At 39.2% G+C, this 14856-nt stretch overlaps 1 protein-coding gene across 1 annotated transcript in view; it reads left to right on the top strand.

Annotated features, from left to right (window-relative positions):
• The window catches only part of DNAH11 (dynein axonemal heavy chain 11), a 317894-nt gene that overhangs the window by 259354 nt on the left and 43684 nt on the right, over positions 1-14856 (top strand). The window contains exons 66-67 of the mRNA XM_079931174.1: positions 11695-11899; positions 12821-12985. Of these exons, the coding sequence (XP_079787300.1) occupies positions 11695-11899; positions 12821-12985 (370 nt within the window). The remainder of the gene's footprint in view (positions 1-11694; positions 11900-12820; positions 12986-14856) is intronic.

Below are 14856 nucleotides of genomic sequence, written 5' to 3'. Positions count from 1 at the left end.
TGTATTGTAAAGATAAAATAGCATTGAAAACAAGCAAAAGAAAGAGGAAACAACCTGCAGGGATTGCAAAACTGGTGCATTTACCCAGAATGTCTGTACTGTATTATCGTCTCCAAGGGCATGTGGAATAACACTTTCATACTCCTGAGAGAAAGCCACATCCCTCAGAAGGTTTTTGGCTATTTATAGTGTTTTTGTTTATTTTAGTTCTCTTTGCTCTGGGGGCCTTTAAAAAAAAAAATAAACAGTATTAGTCTATTCTTCCTAATAATGAATGTCTGAGAAGATGCTTGTGATATATACAGCGTAGTCCAAAAGTTGAAGTTCATTAATAATTGGAATGTTGTAGAGTATGAAGTAATGAATACTAATTACTCCTTTCATGTCTGACAGCTCCCTGTGGACCAATACATCAGCCCAGACTTTAATTTGGCTGTAGTAATGGTTTCATCAATAGCACATTAAATCTGTGTTTGAGAAGATATACAGTTGAACCTGACCCACACAGTAGATACCCAGTCATAAAATGACCACAGGCTGACAACAGCTGGGTAATTACAAATAATTAAATCCACCAAACTCCAGATAATCCTAATCTTAAGTAAAATATATCATATGGTATCAATCGACAGAAAACCTATCTGGGAAGTTTTATCAACACGTATTTTTTCCAAAGCAAATTTACTTGCTTACATATTAGAGAAGCTGCTGATCTGTAAAGCATCTTCATAAAATTCTCTCTCTTTAATCTTTCGAATCTCCCCAAATATTACTGAAGTAGTTTTTGAACTTTAATTTTAGCTGGAGTAACCTTACTGCAAGATGTATTTCAGCTTGTTCCTGAGCATATAAATGTTTCTTATACTTCATTCTATATTTAACTTCATATGGTTATTCTTTTAGTAATAGTCTTTTAAGTAGCATTTCCTAGAAAGAAACTTAAAACTAATAGAAATATTAGCTATATGATAGAAATTTCATTTTTATAGAAATAATCAAATGAGAGACAGCATTTTACAGATAGTATTTATTTTATAATGACTAAGTTTCCTGAAGATTGTGCTAAAATTAATAAGAATTGTTTTAGTTAGCAAGTTTCCAGTTTAACTATGATTATGTCGCTGCTCTTGGAGTTGCTGCCATGCGTTTGTTCTGTAGTTGATTATGGATCTCTTTGAATGAGTTCCTGGGCGAAATTTAAGATAGAACCACGTTAAATTAAACCCCACACTGAATAGAACACGCTCTCTTGAGCTGGAAGCTTAAGAGTTTTTCAATAAACTCTGGAGTGATGTAGTTCTCTCATTATGTCCCTAGGGGTAAGTATATTTTTATTTTCAAGTCAGTTCAAGCCCGCATCTGGTAGAATTCGGCATTCTAGTCTCTCCCAATTTCTAAAGTTGAAAAAACAAAGTTTAATTGCAGAAAAAACCTCCAGCAACCTTGCTGTCCCTAAATTCAATCTAAAAAATTTTAGGTGTAATATTCAGGGTCTACAGGTAGTACATCTTCTCATTCATCTTGCTAACATTGTTTGACTTTATCTGAAAGAAAATATCAAACAGGGCCACAGCTTCATAACCTTTAGATTCTTTTCTTTAAAAAAGCAATTTTCTAAAAAAAGAACAATACAAATGGAACCAGAATTTCATTTTTCATGCTACATTATAATGTTTAAATAAGGATATATTGAAGTACATTTATAAATATATATAACGTGTATGTTTTATACATATAGGCTATATATGTATATCAAAGGGGAAATAAGCTATGATTTTTTTCGCTTTTTTTTTTTTCCCTGTTCAGTGGTATCTGGACTCTTGTGACTTTAATCTTTTTTTAAAAAATTCTAATCGAAGTTTGCTTTTATCTTAAGAAGGACGTATTGGTTATATTGACTGCATGAAGCAGTGAGCCAACTCATTTCAATTCAGGACTTTCTTTCCTTCCTTTCCTTGAACGTCTGGCCAGCTGTGCAGCTTTGAGCCGAATCCTTTCTTCCGGAGCCGGGTTTGACCACCTCGCTCCGGCCTTCCTGCCGAGGTTGTTAGGTAACCCCTCCCGGCTGCCCGCACGGCACCTGACTCTTCAGCTGTGCGCCCAGCCAGGGCTATTGCAGCTCACAAGTCTAATCTAGAAGCTTTTCATTTGAAACAGTGGGACATGCAGTAAGGTTTTTAGATGTCTATTGAGAAGGTTCTTTGCTTCTCCTGAGTGTGTTTTTTTTCCCCAACTCCTGGAACTATTTTATTTACTTATCTCAAAACCCACCTGCTATCTCTTCACCTTGACCAAGCAGCTCCAGTGAGGCCTGGAGAATGGACTTCCTCCTATTCAGAGAACGTGTTAGCTCTCTGAATCATCCATCCTAGAGGGACAACCTTCAGTATAATAATACAATATCTTCAAAAGTTTCTCGCCAAACTGTGTTGTAAGAAAGGTTTTGCAAATGTTTTTTAAAAATAGCATTTTACTGCAGCCATTCCTAGTAAAGACTTGGATCTGCCCCAGGAGCAAGTCCTTGTTCTACATTGAATATTGCTGCTTTTCCATGTCTGGTTTTACATGGCAATAAAAAATAATGGCAGTTTTGTTCACATAGTAAGAATATCTGATCACTAGAGAAATTCATGTAGGTTTTTATGATCCAGGACTGAGGGCGTTTTCAACAGTAGCTACACTAAACCTTGAGAACAGTGCCAGTAGAAGTGAAAGACATTTCCTTAGTTTCTAGACATATTTCTCAGAAATAAGAAATGCAGATTGTAATCTCAGACTTCAGACTCTCATCTTGGTTATTTTGAGATGATGCTGCATCTGTCAACTCACAGAGATTCTGGTTTTCAGGTACATCTGAGAATTGGGAGAAATGTTCCCCCAGGTCTATCACAGAAATGCTGTGAACATTAGCCAAGAAATTATTTTCAAGTATTTTAAATGTAATTGCATATCCATTCTCCAAAATAGTAATGACCTCCCATGACTTGAAGAAATTACAGATCTTTTCATCCCCATGATAACTTTTGGCTGGATTGTGAATAACCTTTGAAAGAATTCTGAAATTCCCAAGTACCTGATTTTTATGCCAACCTGACACGGAAAACTAAATTTATAGTCAATTTATAGATGATTCTCTTTATTATACAATAACTCATTCAACATTACAATAATTCACTGAGCATTTTGGCATACTTCAGTATTATGTTTTCTTTTCCTGAAAGCCAGAAGTTAGAAAACTTCTGTAAGTAAAGTTTTTTACTTTTAAAATTGTATAAATTAAGTAATTCATTTTATGAAAATATCCATCAGAAATTATAGCCCTTGGGTTCAGGCTGGGCACCTTGATAATCAGTGCTAGTCTCTTTTATAAACAAGGACAGCATGTCTAACCAAAGATCAGCTGGGCATGTCCTCTGAGCTGTGTCCTTATATTTTTTTTCTCTGGTGGTCATTGATTGTTACTGAGTCAGTCATATTCTCTCAGTACTCTCCTGTGATCAGTGGTCAGACAGGTCCACAGAGGCCAGGGTTACAAGCTGTCGTCATCAAACAGAGCAAATTACCCTGCAGTGGGATGCAGTGAACCTTATACTAGGAGTCTAGAGACCCAGGTTCCGGTCCCATCTCTGCCACTAAGCTATATGACCTTGCACAAGTCATAAACCCTTAAGGTCCATAAAAAAGAATCCATTGAATGATCTCTAGGGGCCCTTCTGGCTCTAAAATTACAACTCTGCTAAGTGAGACAGAATGTGGACAGCTCACTCTCTGTCCTATCCAATTAAAATATGGTGTTTTTACTGGGAAAACCCATTTTATTTCAGTTGCAAGTTCATATAATCAGTCTGCCATGTCCAAACCAGCATTTCTCAGCCAGAGAGAAAAGGGGGCAGGAGGAACCCAGTCCCTTGGAGGGATGAGTAAAAACCTTCTGGGAGCAATTCCAGCCCACATTCAGAGACCCCTGCCCCGCTTGCTTCTCACTGCGATGCAGTGTCAGGGGCCCGAGTCCTGTTCCTGGGGGGCGTGGGGCTGGAGGGTGGGTTAAGAACTACAGTTTTTACAGAATAGCTGGAAGAGAGTAGAGGTCCAAGTTTCAGGTTGCCCTTCCCACCTGCTGTTGCTTCTCCTTGGCTTTGAATTTCAAGCGCTCGGAGCTGCCTGCTGTGTTTTCTAGAAGTTACAAACTCTGGACTCCTGTCTTTCACAGAAACAACACAGTGATTGTTTGCTTTTCCCACCCCTCTGGTTAACTCCGTTGTTTTTTGGATCCTTCAAGTCAAGAGAGAGCGCTAGCCGTCAGTTTATTTTTCCCAGATCAGAGATTAACCAAAAATTAACCTAGCAGCAATGACAAAACCCACTGAGTCATTATGTAGTTTTTGCCTTTCATAGATCATAAACACCCCAATTGAGGATAATTTACTATCCCTGGGAAATGTCAACCTATAAAGTAATGTTTCAGAGCAAAATAGAAAACCAGTTTTATAGGCAGATATCCTTCTCTTTGCCATCAGCACGGCAAGTTCCCCGATTAACTGTCTCTTCACAGAGAAAGTCAGCTCTGTCCCTCTAGCAGATGGATTTCTGGTTCTCAAACTGGGGTATGTGAATGCCTCAGGGCATATGTAGGTATGCAAGGGAGGTTTAGAACCATAGAATCATCTGTCAGTCACCTTATGGAGTGTGGCTCTAACTGAGATGTTTGGTTTAATATATATTTGAGGAGTTAAAAGCTAGTGTCACCTGCACCCACAAGTAAAATTGTCAGAACCTCATGCTCCGTATTGGCCAGTCCCTCACTTTTTTTTCTCGGAAACCTAGAGAGGGAAGCACGCTTAGGTGTAGTGGCTAACTGGAAAAATTGTAACTTGCTGTTACTGGGTAGTCCAGTGGCATTAGCTGCTGTTGCACTGAGAGGAGAGGATGCTGATACCACTAACTGGTGGACCCTTTAGCGTGGCCATGGGCAAGCAGCCTGTCTTGATGTGGCCCAGGAGCTGAGGATGGTTTTAAAGATCTGTCAACAAAGAAGCATATATGGCAGAGACGTATTGTCTGACAAAGCTTGAAATACTTACTCTCTGGCCATTTACAGAAAGAATTCTCCAACTCCTCTACAGGGATTTCTCCATGAGGCCTGAACACCTCTGACTTTCAAATGTGTTAGTCATCTGGGTTTTTTTTTTTTTTTAACTTTTTATTTTACATTGGAGTACAGTTGATTTACAATGTTGTGTTAGTTTCAGGTGTACAGCAAAGTGATTCAGTTATACAGATACATGTATCTATGCTTTTTCAGATTCTTTTCCCAGTTAGGTTCTTACGGAGTATTGAGCAGAGTTCCCTGTGCCGTACAGTAGAATATGTTAGCCTTCTTGCTAGGGGCTTGTTTTGATTTTCAAGTACCGTCTCCATCCCCACCCACTGCACACACCTCAAATCTGAATTGCGTACCGCAGTTCCTAACCCTGCCACAGTGAGCTGTCCCATTAGACAACAGTAATGAAAATACTGGACTTGATTCATTCAGTGTTCATTTAAATGTACATTTTTCAAGTGAAAAAATGTTTAAATTCCTTTTTCATCTGGGGATAGAGGTTAGTGGTTAAAAAATGAAGTTTAGGAGATGTGAATCAAAACCCAGTGAAAATTCATAAGCAAATTCAGTGTGAAATCACAGAAGGTCGTGATAGACCTGGCATTTCTCAGAGTCACTACACGAGGGAGGAATGAATTCAAACCAAGATGGAGCAGTAGTCAGAAAATCACAAGACGACGTACACAGAGGTTTATTTTAAAGTATGAGTTTTGTTATTGTAGAGATGTAAATGAGTATAAACTTTGGGATGGCTTATGTGTGAGAACCCCAGGCAGTAATTACATGAAACCATCACTCTTGAAATTTCCATTAAGAGCCAGTCATGAAAGTCTTGAAATCTAGGCCAATAGTAATATAGTGAATGACACTAGCAAAGAAAGATTTTCTCAAAGCTATTTGCAAGATCAATTTTGGAAACCCTTGGACAGGGAAGCTCCATTAATGGGAGAAATTTTGATGGTGCTGTCAATGTAGATATGGTTGAATATGTCTTCAGTCAAAAAGAAGCAGATTGACTAAGAAAGGTGTCCTTATCGATTAAGACCATCCTGTAACACACCTCACTAGGCTCAAAAGTGAAGACTGAACCTCTGAGAAACTATAATTAGCACAGTTACTTACCTTACAGATTGATAAAAGCTCAAATGTAAGTGACTGACCTTTTGTTAGATTGTTGTTCATTTTTGTTCACTTTTGGTAACACCATTATGGAGGTGTAATTCACATACCATACAACTTAATCATTTAAAGTGGGCAATTCAGTGGATTTTAGTGTATTCACAGCATTGAGCAGTCATTACCACAATCAATTTTAGAATTGAAATCCCTAGGCAACCACTAATCTGATTTCCATCTCTATTGATCTACCCCTTCTGGACATTTCAAATAAATAGAATCATACAATATGTGGACTTAGATGTGATTGACTTCTTTCACTTGTTTTCAAGGTTCATCTGTGTTGTAGCACGTGTCAGTACTTCCTTCCTTTTTATGGCTGAGTAATATTCCTTTGTTTGGATATAACACAATTTGTTTATCCATTCATGAGTTTACAGACAGTGGGTTGTTTCTACCTTTTGGTAATTGTGAATAATGCAGCTGTGAACAATTGTGTACAAATTATGTAGGGACATATGCTTCCCATTCTTTTGAGCATGTACCTAGGAGTAGAATCACTGGGTTACATGGTAACTCTATGTTTACGATGGTGAGAAACTGAAAACTGGTTTTCAAATTGGTTGCACCATTTTACATTTCCATCAGAAATGTATGAGGGTTCTAATTTTTCTAGATCCTCACCAATACTTGTCAGTGTTTTTTTTTTTTTATAACCATCTAGTGGGTGTGAACTGGCACCTTACTGTGGCCTTGATTCGCATTTCCCTGATGACTAATGATGCTGAACATCTTTTCAGGTGCTTATTGGACATTTGTAGATCTTCTTTGGAGAAGTATCTATTCAGATCCTTTGCCTTTCTTTTAATTGGGCAGATCTTTGATCTTTATATGACCGGACATTGTAGGCACTTAATACATATTTATTTATTGAACTGGATAAGTAAAAGAATAAATGAATCGGTATGTAAAATATTGTAGTCATATACCTATTATGAGAGAGTAAGTAATAATGTTAGAGGAAAGACCATGCTTGTTTTGGTAACGATTATAAGCCCTAGTGTCTAGAAGACTCTCTGACAGGCTGGCACTGTGTAGGTGTTCAGTAACTGCTTGCTGAGTGAGTGAACATTTGGTTGCAATATGTTTCATGATAAAAACAAATAACTGAAGAAATTATAAGGTAATGATTATCTTAATGAGCATATCAACTGGAAGATATGTGCAAAAGTGTTAACTAGCAGCCACTCCTTGGTTCACTTTTAACAATTGGCCTGTAGTTCATTTATCTCTTGCTGTTCTCAGTGTTTCACTTTAACGGTGATGTGAATACTCTTTTTTTGATCTTTTTTTTTTTTTAAAGGGAAGTATGTATTATACAGATATACTGGCTTAGAAGAGGGTTGCCACCTGAATTAAGCTTTTTTCCTTCTGGAACAAAATTAAACACTAGGAAGTCCTAAGTGAAAACAAACCAAAACTTGAAGACTTCACCATTCAACTTAATTTAAAAAAAGGCTTCCAAAGTAGCTTGTTGGGAAGATTTTTTCAAGCCTGGACACTTAACCAAAAACTGTGAAAGATTTTTTTTTAATTTTATTGAAGTATAGTTGATTTACAATGTTGTGTTAATTTCTGCTGTAGTGCAGAGTGATTGAGTTATACATATATATTCTTTTTCATATTCTTTTCCATTATGGTTTATCAGAGGATATTGAATGTAGTTTCCTGTGCTATGCAGTAGGACCTTGTTGTTTATCCATTCTAAATGTAATAGTTTGCATCTACTAACCCCAAACTCCCAGTCCATCCCTCTCCCTCCCCACCATCCCCTTGACAACCACAAGTCTGTTCTCTATGTCTGTGAGTCTGTTTCTGTTTTGTAGATAGGTTCATTTGTGCCATATTTTAGATTCCACATATAAATGATATCATGTGGTATTTGTCTTTCTCTTTTTGACTTACTTCACTTAGTATGATCATCTCTAGTTGCATCCATTTTACCGCAAATGGCATTATTTTGTTCTTTTTTTATGGCTGAGTAGTTTTCCACTGTATATATGTACCACCTCTTCTTTATCCATTCATCTGTCGATGAACACTTAAGTTGTTTCCATGCCTTGGCTGTTGTGAATAGTGCTGCTATGAACATAGGGTTGCATGTATCTTTTTGAATTATAGTTTCATCCAGGTGTATGCCCAGAAGTGGGATTGCTGGATCATACGGTAGTTCTATTTTTAGTTTTCTGAGGAACCTCCATACTGTTTTGCATAGTAGCTGCACCAACTTACATTCCCACCAACAGTGCTGGAGGTTTCCCTTTTCTCCACACCCTCTCCAGCACTTGTTATTTGTAGACTTTTTAATGATGGCCATTCTGACGATGAGAGGTGGTACCTCATTGTAGTTTTGATGTGCATATCTCTAATAATTAGTGGTGCTGAGCATCTTTTCATGTGCCTACTGGCCATGTATGTCTTCTTTGAAGAAATGTCTATTAAGGTCTTCTGCCCATTTTTCGATTGGGTTGTTTGGTTTTTTGTTGTTGTTGCTGAGTTGTATGAGCTGTTTGTGTATTTTGGAGATTAAGCCCTTGTCTGTTGCATCGTTTGCAAATAGTTTCTCCCATTCTATAGGTTTTTTTTTTCTTTCATTGTTTTTAATGGTTTTCTTTGCTGTGCAACAGTTGTAAGTTTGATTAGGTCCCAGTGGTTTATTTTTGTTTTTATTTCTGTTGCCTTGGCTGACTGACCTAAGAAAACTTTGGTATGATTTATGTCAGAGAATGTTTTGCCTATGTTCTCTTCTAGGAGTTTTATGGTGTCTTGTTTTATACTTAAGTCTTGAACCCATTTGGAGTTTATTTTTGTGTATAGTGTGAGGGTGTGTTCTAGCTTCATTGATTTACACGCAGCTGTCCAGCTTTCCCAACACCACTTGCTGAAGAGCCTGTCTTTTCCACATTGTATATTCTTGCCTCCTTTGTCGAAGATTAATTGTCCATAGGTTTGTGGAGAACTGTGAAAGTTTTTGTTGAAATATAGGATCACTACAACGGAAACAAAAGTTGAGAAATGGATGTAGACACTAGGTCATGAATCTGATCAATCTTTTGAGATTCTTAGCTGTGATGATGAAAGCTTCAGTGACTCAGTGATTTAGTGATGAAAGCTTCAGCGATTTAAAAAAACTCTGATTTTTAAATAATCTTTACACGCTAAAATTGTTTTATAAAAATCTCCCTAGTCAAATAGAGTGGCCAGTGTATCAGGTACCCTTTCCTCACTATTTGATGCAAGAGACTTCATCTCAGAGCAAGACACAGTTATGAAACATCCACCAACAGCAGCCTAAGATATTATCACATTAGGGCATTCTGAGTATCTCTCCTCAAGTTTAAAAAGAGTTATTGCAAATATTGTGACATTTTAGTAAAGAGGATTCAGCATTGCCTGAATGCTGAACTTACTATACAGTGTCTTTCTTTTGAATTGATCCAATTTACCAAAGTTGATAAATTTAGGAAGGTAACATCTCTCCCATAAGTCAGTGAGATAAGTAGTCACTTTTTTCCCTCATGATTATTTAAAACACTATATTTAAATTTAAAACAATATGGGCTTTGGGTAACATTCTTATCATTGTCATGATGATACCTCCATAATGAAAATATACACTAAATAGGGAAGAATTCAGAATTTTAGTAAGTATTTAAGGTAAAATAGGAGACTGAGAAGATACTCCTTGCTTCAGCCGTGCTCCCAGGGTCCTTAGATGAATTTTCACTCCAGCGCAGTTCAGGCCACTTTGATGGAAGAATTTGAGAAGTTCCAGAGTTCATGGCTTCTGTCTGTCTGATGCATGAGTGCAAAAATAACTTCCCCTTGGCTAGAGCCTCATAGCAGGTTCCTGGCAGGAAAAAGACCACAAAGTAGGCTGGAATTGTTTGATAGAGTTAACATAGTGACTATTTACAAAAAGAATTTGCAGAGCAAAGGGTAAAGGGACCCCAGTAGAGGTGTTAAGGCTACATAGGATTTGCAGCAGCAGGAAGCCCTTACTGACTGTAGGCCTGAAGGTATTACTAGGTCCTCTAAGCAGAGCTATGGAACGGGTCATAGCAGGACATAGCCTTCACCAGACCATGGCCTTGAAGCTGGCAAGATCCTCTGGACCTCTCCCTCCTCCTGTACTGCTGTCTCCCACCAGTTCTTCCATTGGCCAAGCCCATCCAAAACCCGGAGGGCAAGGGAGCCCAGGTGATAACATCTTTAGGGATTAGCTACCAGCATCTGAGGTAGAGAAAAATCAGGCCCTCCCCTCGGCGGGGGAGACCGCATTCATTCATAGCTTTGCTTGCAATTACAGGAACCACATCTATCTAGGTGAAGCAGAACAGAGACTATTAGAAGGCTGCAGGGTGCCATGGCAACTGAGGGGAAGATGCAGCCAGGCTTCAAGGAAGAGGGGAGGAGGCCCAGAACATGCTTCCTTTGTGTTACTCTTTCATCTGAATACTGGTTTACTTCTTCTTTTCTGGGCAACCAGGACGGTCTTTCTCTGCTGCTTGGTTCACCAGCAAGACGGAGTGACTTCAACACGAGCTTAGAGATTCCAGTTCCAACTCTCCCTTCTCTCTGTCCCAATACTAAATCCCAGGAAAGGTTACTCCTGTTGGAACAGCTCAGATGAAATACCTGCTCCTGGGTCCCCGTGGCCAGAGAAACAGGGACACAAAAAGAAGCGTGGTCGCTGAGAGCCCACCCCTGTGTGAGACGGAGCTTGCAAGGATGCTGTCCATGCATCCCACACAACAGGCTTCCTAAAGTTTGCTTCTGAGCCAGTGCCAAAAGTATTAAAACTGAGTAAAGTGCCCAAGGAATTCGTATGTTTTTTATTTTTATTGAAAATTTTGTTACCATTACTCATAGTCACATGACAGGGGCTTAGAAAAAAGAATCACTTCTGCCTAATTTTAAGTGGCTTAAATTAAGCATATTTACGGACAAGTCTGTGTGTATTTTTCATATACATAAATTTTACGTGTGTATGTATATACACACATATATATGTATAGACACACACATGCATAGATACTCATTTCAGTTTATCCTTAAAGAATAACAATGTTTAATATAAGATTAATCACAGAAAGCATAATATAGTAAATAAAGCAAGTATTTGTTGTTATAGATTCTTTATATGATTTATTGTGTTTAACTGTTACAGTGACACTCTGAGGTGAGTACTACTATTATCACTGTTTTCCACGTAAGGAAACATAATCATATAGAGTTTCGTGGATCATTTCTATTCCTCCTTTTGCACTTTAGGGAAACAGAGAGTAGATGAAGAATCATAAATCACCTGGTTTTATGGCCTGTATACATTACTAGAATACAGGAATGGAGTGACACCTTCATATCAGTTATGGTGCCTGAGAGTCTCCTGACTGTCTTTGTTATGCCCCCTTTAGGTACATCAAGATTGGGGATAAAGAGTGTGAATTTAACCACAGCTTTCGTCTTATCCTTCACACAAAACTGGCAAATCCTCACTATAAGCCAGAATTGCAAGCTCAGACAACCCTCCTCAATTTCACGGTCACAGAAGATGGTCTGGAAGCCCAGCTGCTGGCAGAGGTTGTCAGTATTGAAAGGCCAGATTTGGAGAAACTTAAGGTAAAAATTGTGAAATCATTCCCCCAACACTTATTCAGTGCACAGATTATAGTGCCAGACACAGGAGTGTAAGATGGGATGCCTGCCCTCCAGGATCTTTCAGTCTAATTGAGAAAACTGAGGGTGTATCTGAACAGTCAAGTAGCAGCTCAAGGGTACTTCTGATAAGTAGTTAGGATTGTGCCACAGGAGATGGGCTAGTTGTAGGTCTTGCTTGATGCAGGGGACTAGGGCAGGCAAAGACGCATACTAGTCATGGAAAGCAGGGCTAGAGAAGCAGGTCCGTGCCCTGGAAGGGTAGAAGGAAGAGAGGGATCTCCTTCCCTCTGCCCAGGGTAGAGAGCTATCTCTTCCTCTGATCAGGGTAGAGAGGGCTCTCTTTCTCTCTGCCCAGGTTATAGAGGAATGTTCCCCAGGCTTCCTCTCCCCAGGTGATTGCCTGGGCCCCTGGGAGTTTTGAACTCTCAAGCTCTGCCTCCAGGAATTAGCTGATTACTACTTAAATGTTCCTGAGAACCCGTGATTGTCTGGATCCTCCCATCTCTGTAATTTTCAGGGTGGCAGTTGCCCCGTGACCTCAGTTCTCTGATGGGTAAGTAAGGGCTGTTATGTTTAGCTTTTTTCCTGTGTAAGGATGGAAATAATGACTTTTCTGTCTTTCAATTTGAAGCAGAAACCAGAAGTTTCTTCCTGTAGGTTAAATGAATGATATATGGTCATGCTCTGGACCCTGGAATGCAACCAGCTCTTACCATGCCTTCTGAATGTTTTTGTAAAGAATTAAAAAAATTTTTGATTAGTACAATTTTAATGCTACGTGTGTTTCATCATATATGATTGCATGAAATTGATGATTAAGGAAACTCTGCTTAAAAACATGAATTTAATCGCCTTTCTCACATTTTGCTTGGTTTGCCTTAGTTGGTTTTGACAAAGCACCAAAATGACTTTAAGATAGAGTTGAAGTATCTGGAGGACGACCTCCTTCTGCGTCTCTCTGAGGCAGAGGGGAGCTTTCTAGATGACACCAAACTGGTGGAGAGCCTGGAGAGAGCAAAGGCCACCGCGGCAGAGGTAGAGTGCAAGGTAGGAAAAGGCAAAGGCTGCCTGGCAGGGTTTAATGCTCTATTTGAATGAAGTGCTCGGGGTGAAAATGTAATCCAACTTGGCCGTTCTCTAAGAGTACTGACACTTCGTGGAATTCAGGTCTTTTCATAAACTGCCCTTAAAAAGTGGACTGTGTGGGGTTCTGAATGGAGATAGAGGTGGTTGAACTTGTGCTTCTCCTAACGCAGCAAAGATCCAATCTTTCAGATTAGACTCTGTCAGGCTATTATTTTTTTCCTGAGTGACTAAATTTGAAGAAAATTGGGCCCTGCTGGCTTATGTAGTCTAAAACCTTAAAAGGCTTAGCCTCCTTTGGGAAACCGACATCCTACAGTCTCACCACAGGCTTCCTGGTCTATTGTACATTTTAGAGAAATACTTAGAGTTGAAGTTTTGTTTACAGGCCTTCAGTGCTGGGAGACTGAGCCAGGGGTGATCTCCTGCTGCTCTCAAATGCATTATTCCCCCGGGAAAGTGACATTTCCTAAAAGCTAGAAAAAAATGTTCGTTTAGTCGACTTCCTGCTGAATGTCCAACATGTGTCCCAGTGTGCCTTCTGCATGCACCTTGGACGTTCACAAATGGCCACTAGCCCTTAAAATGCTGATGTTTCAAAATGAGAGGAACCCTCATTTGCTTTCTGGAGTATCCTCATTACTAAGTAATCTATTAATTACCCAGCCAAGGCTGTGTCACCACACATCCAATATATTTGTCTTAGTTTAAGCGAGGAAATGGAATCCCAGGTTACTCTATCCTTTTAAGTAAGTGAATTCCAGGTGGCTGCTAAATGGTAAAGATTAGAGCAATTAAGTAAATTAGGTCTTAGCTTTGAAGTTAACTTCTCACCGTCTCTTAAAATGTCTCTTCCTATCTTCCTAATATATTGCCATTTTGGGACTTCCCTCTCTCCTCTACATTTTCTTTATTTTCTTTTACATACAAGTATGATGAATCAAGCCTATAAAAAAAAGGTTGGACATGGGCTTCCCTGGTGGCGCAGTGGTTGGGAGTCTGCCTGCCAATGCAGGGGACACAGGTTCGTGCCCCGGTCCGGGAGGGTCCCGCATGCCGCGGAGCAGCTGGGCCCGTGAGCCATGGCCGCTGGGCATGTGCGTCTGGAGCCTGTGCTCCACGGCGGGACACAGCAGTGAGAGGGCCATGTACCGCAAAAAAAAAAAAAAAAAAGGTTGGACAAATACTGTATCTTATAAAGCCGTAGGACCAGCAGTAATCCTAGACAGAAGAGATTTGTGTCTTGAATAAAAATGAATATGTTAGTTGATGATGGTGTGCGTGTTTAATTATCACTCTGAATGTACCCAGAGGCTCATACAAAGATAAACTGAATGGAACTATATGAGCATATGGATGAGCTGGTGCAAAGTCAGAAGTAGGCAGTCACGAGTCTTTCTATAAAGGCTTTTTAGTAAGCACGGCTGTTGGGTATTTTACTGACCTTGGCTGCTTTTGTATACCTTGTTGACTAATAAAGTTATTGGCATTGAATTGACCCAGCAGACTTTCCAGAGCTATCCCTGGGAGGTGATATAGCTGGGTTATTAACCCCCCGAAAGAGAGAGGGGAGGCAGGAAGGTGACATTACTCAGAATAAATTCTGTAGAACCAAAAACAATCAGGTTTGTTTACTCTGTTATCATGAACACAGCTAGAGTTATGTCCATTCTCACTTAAAACTCAGCTTATAAAAAGATTACTTTAAAATATGAATTTTATGATTTTAGAAAAGCCCAAGCACAGAGATGCCATACATGTTATCCATTTTAACACTACTAATTTCTCATTTCAGATATGTCCCTTTCATCACATAGACAATATGACGAGTAAGT

Source organism: Stenella coeruleoalba (assembly GCF_951394435.1).
Source record: "Stenella coeruleoalba genome assembly, chromosome: 9".
NCBI lineage: Eukaryota > Metazoa > Chordata > Mammalia > Artiodactyla > Delphinidae > Stenella > Stenella coeruleoalba.
Note: the sequence above shows the minus strand (reverse complement) of the source record. Positions and strands in the feature narration are given on the sequence as shown.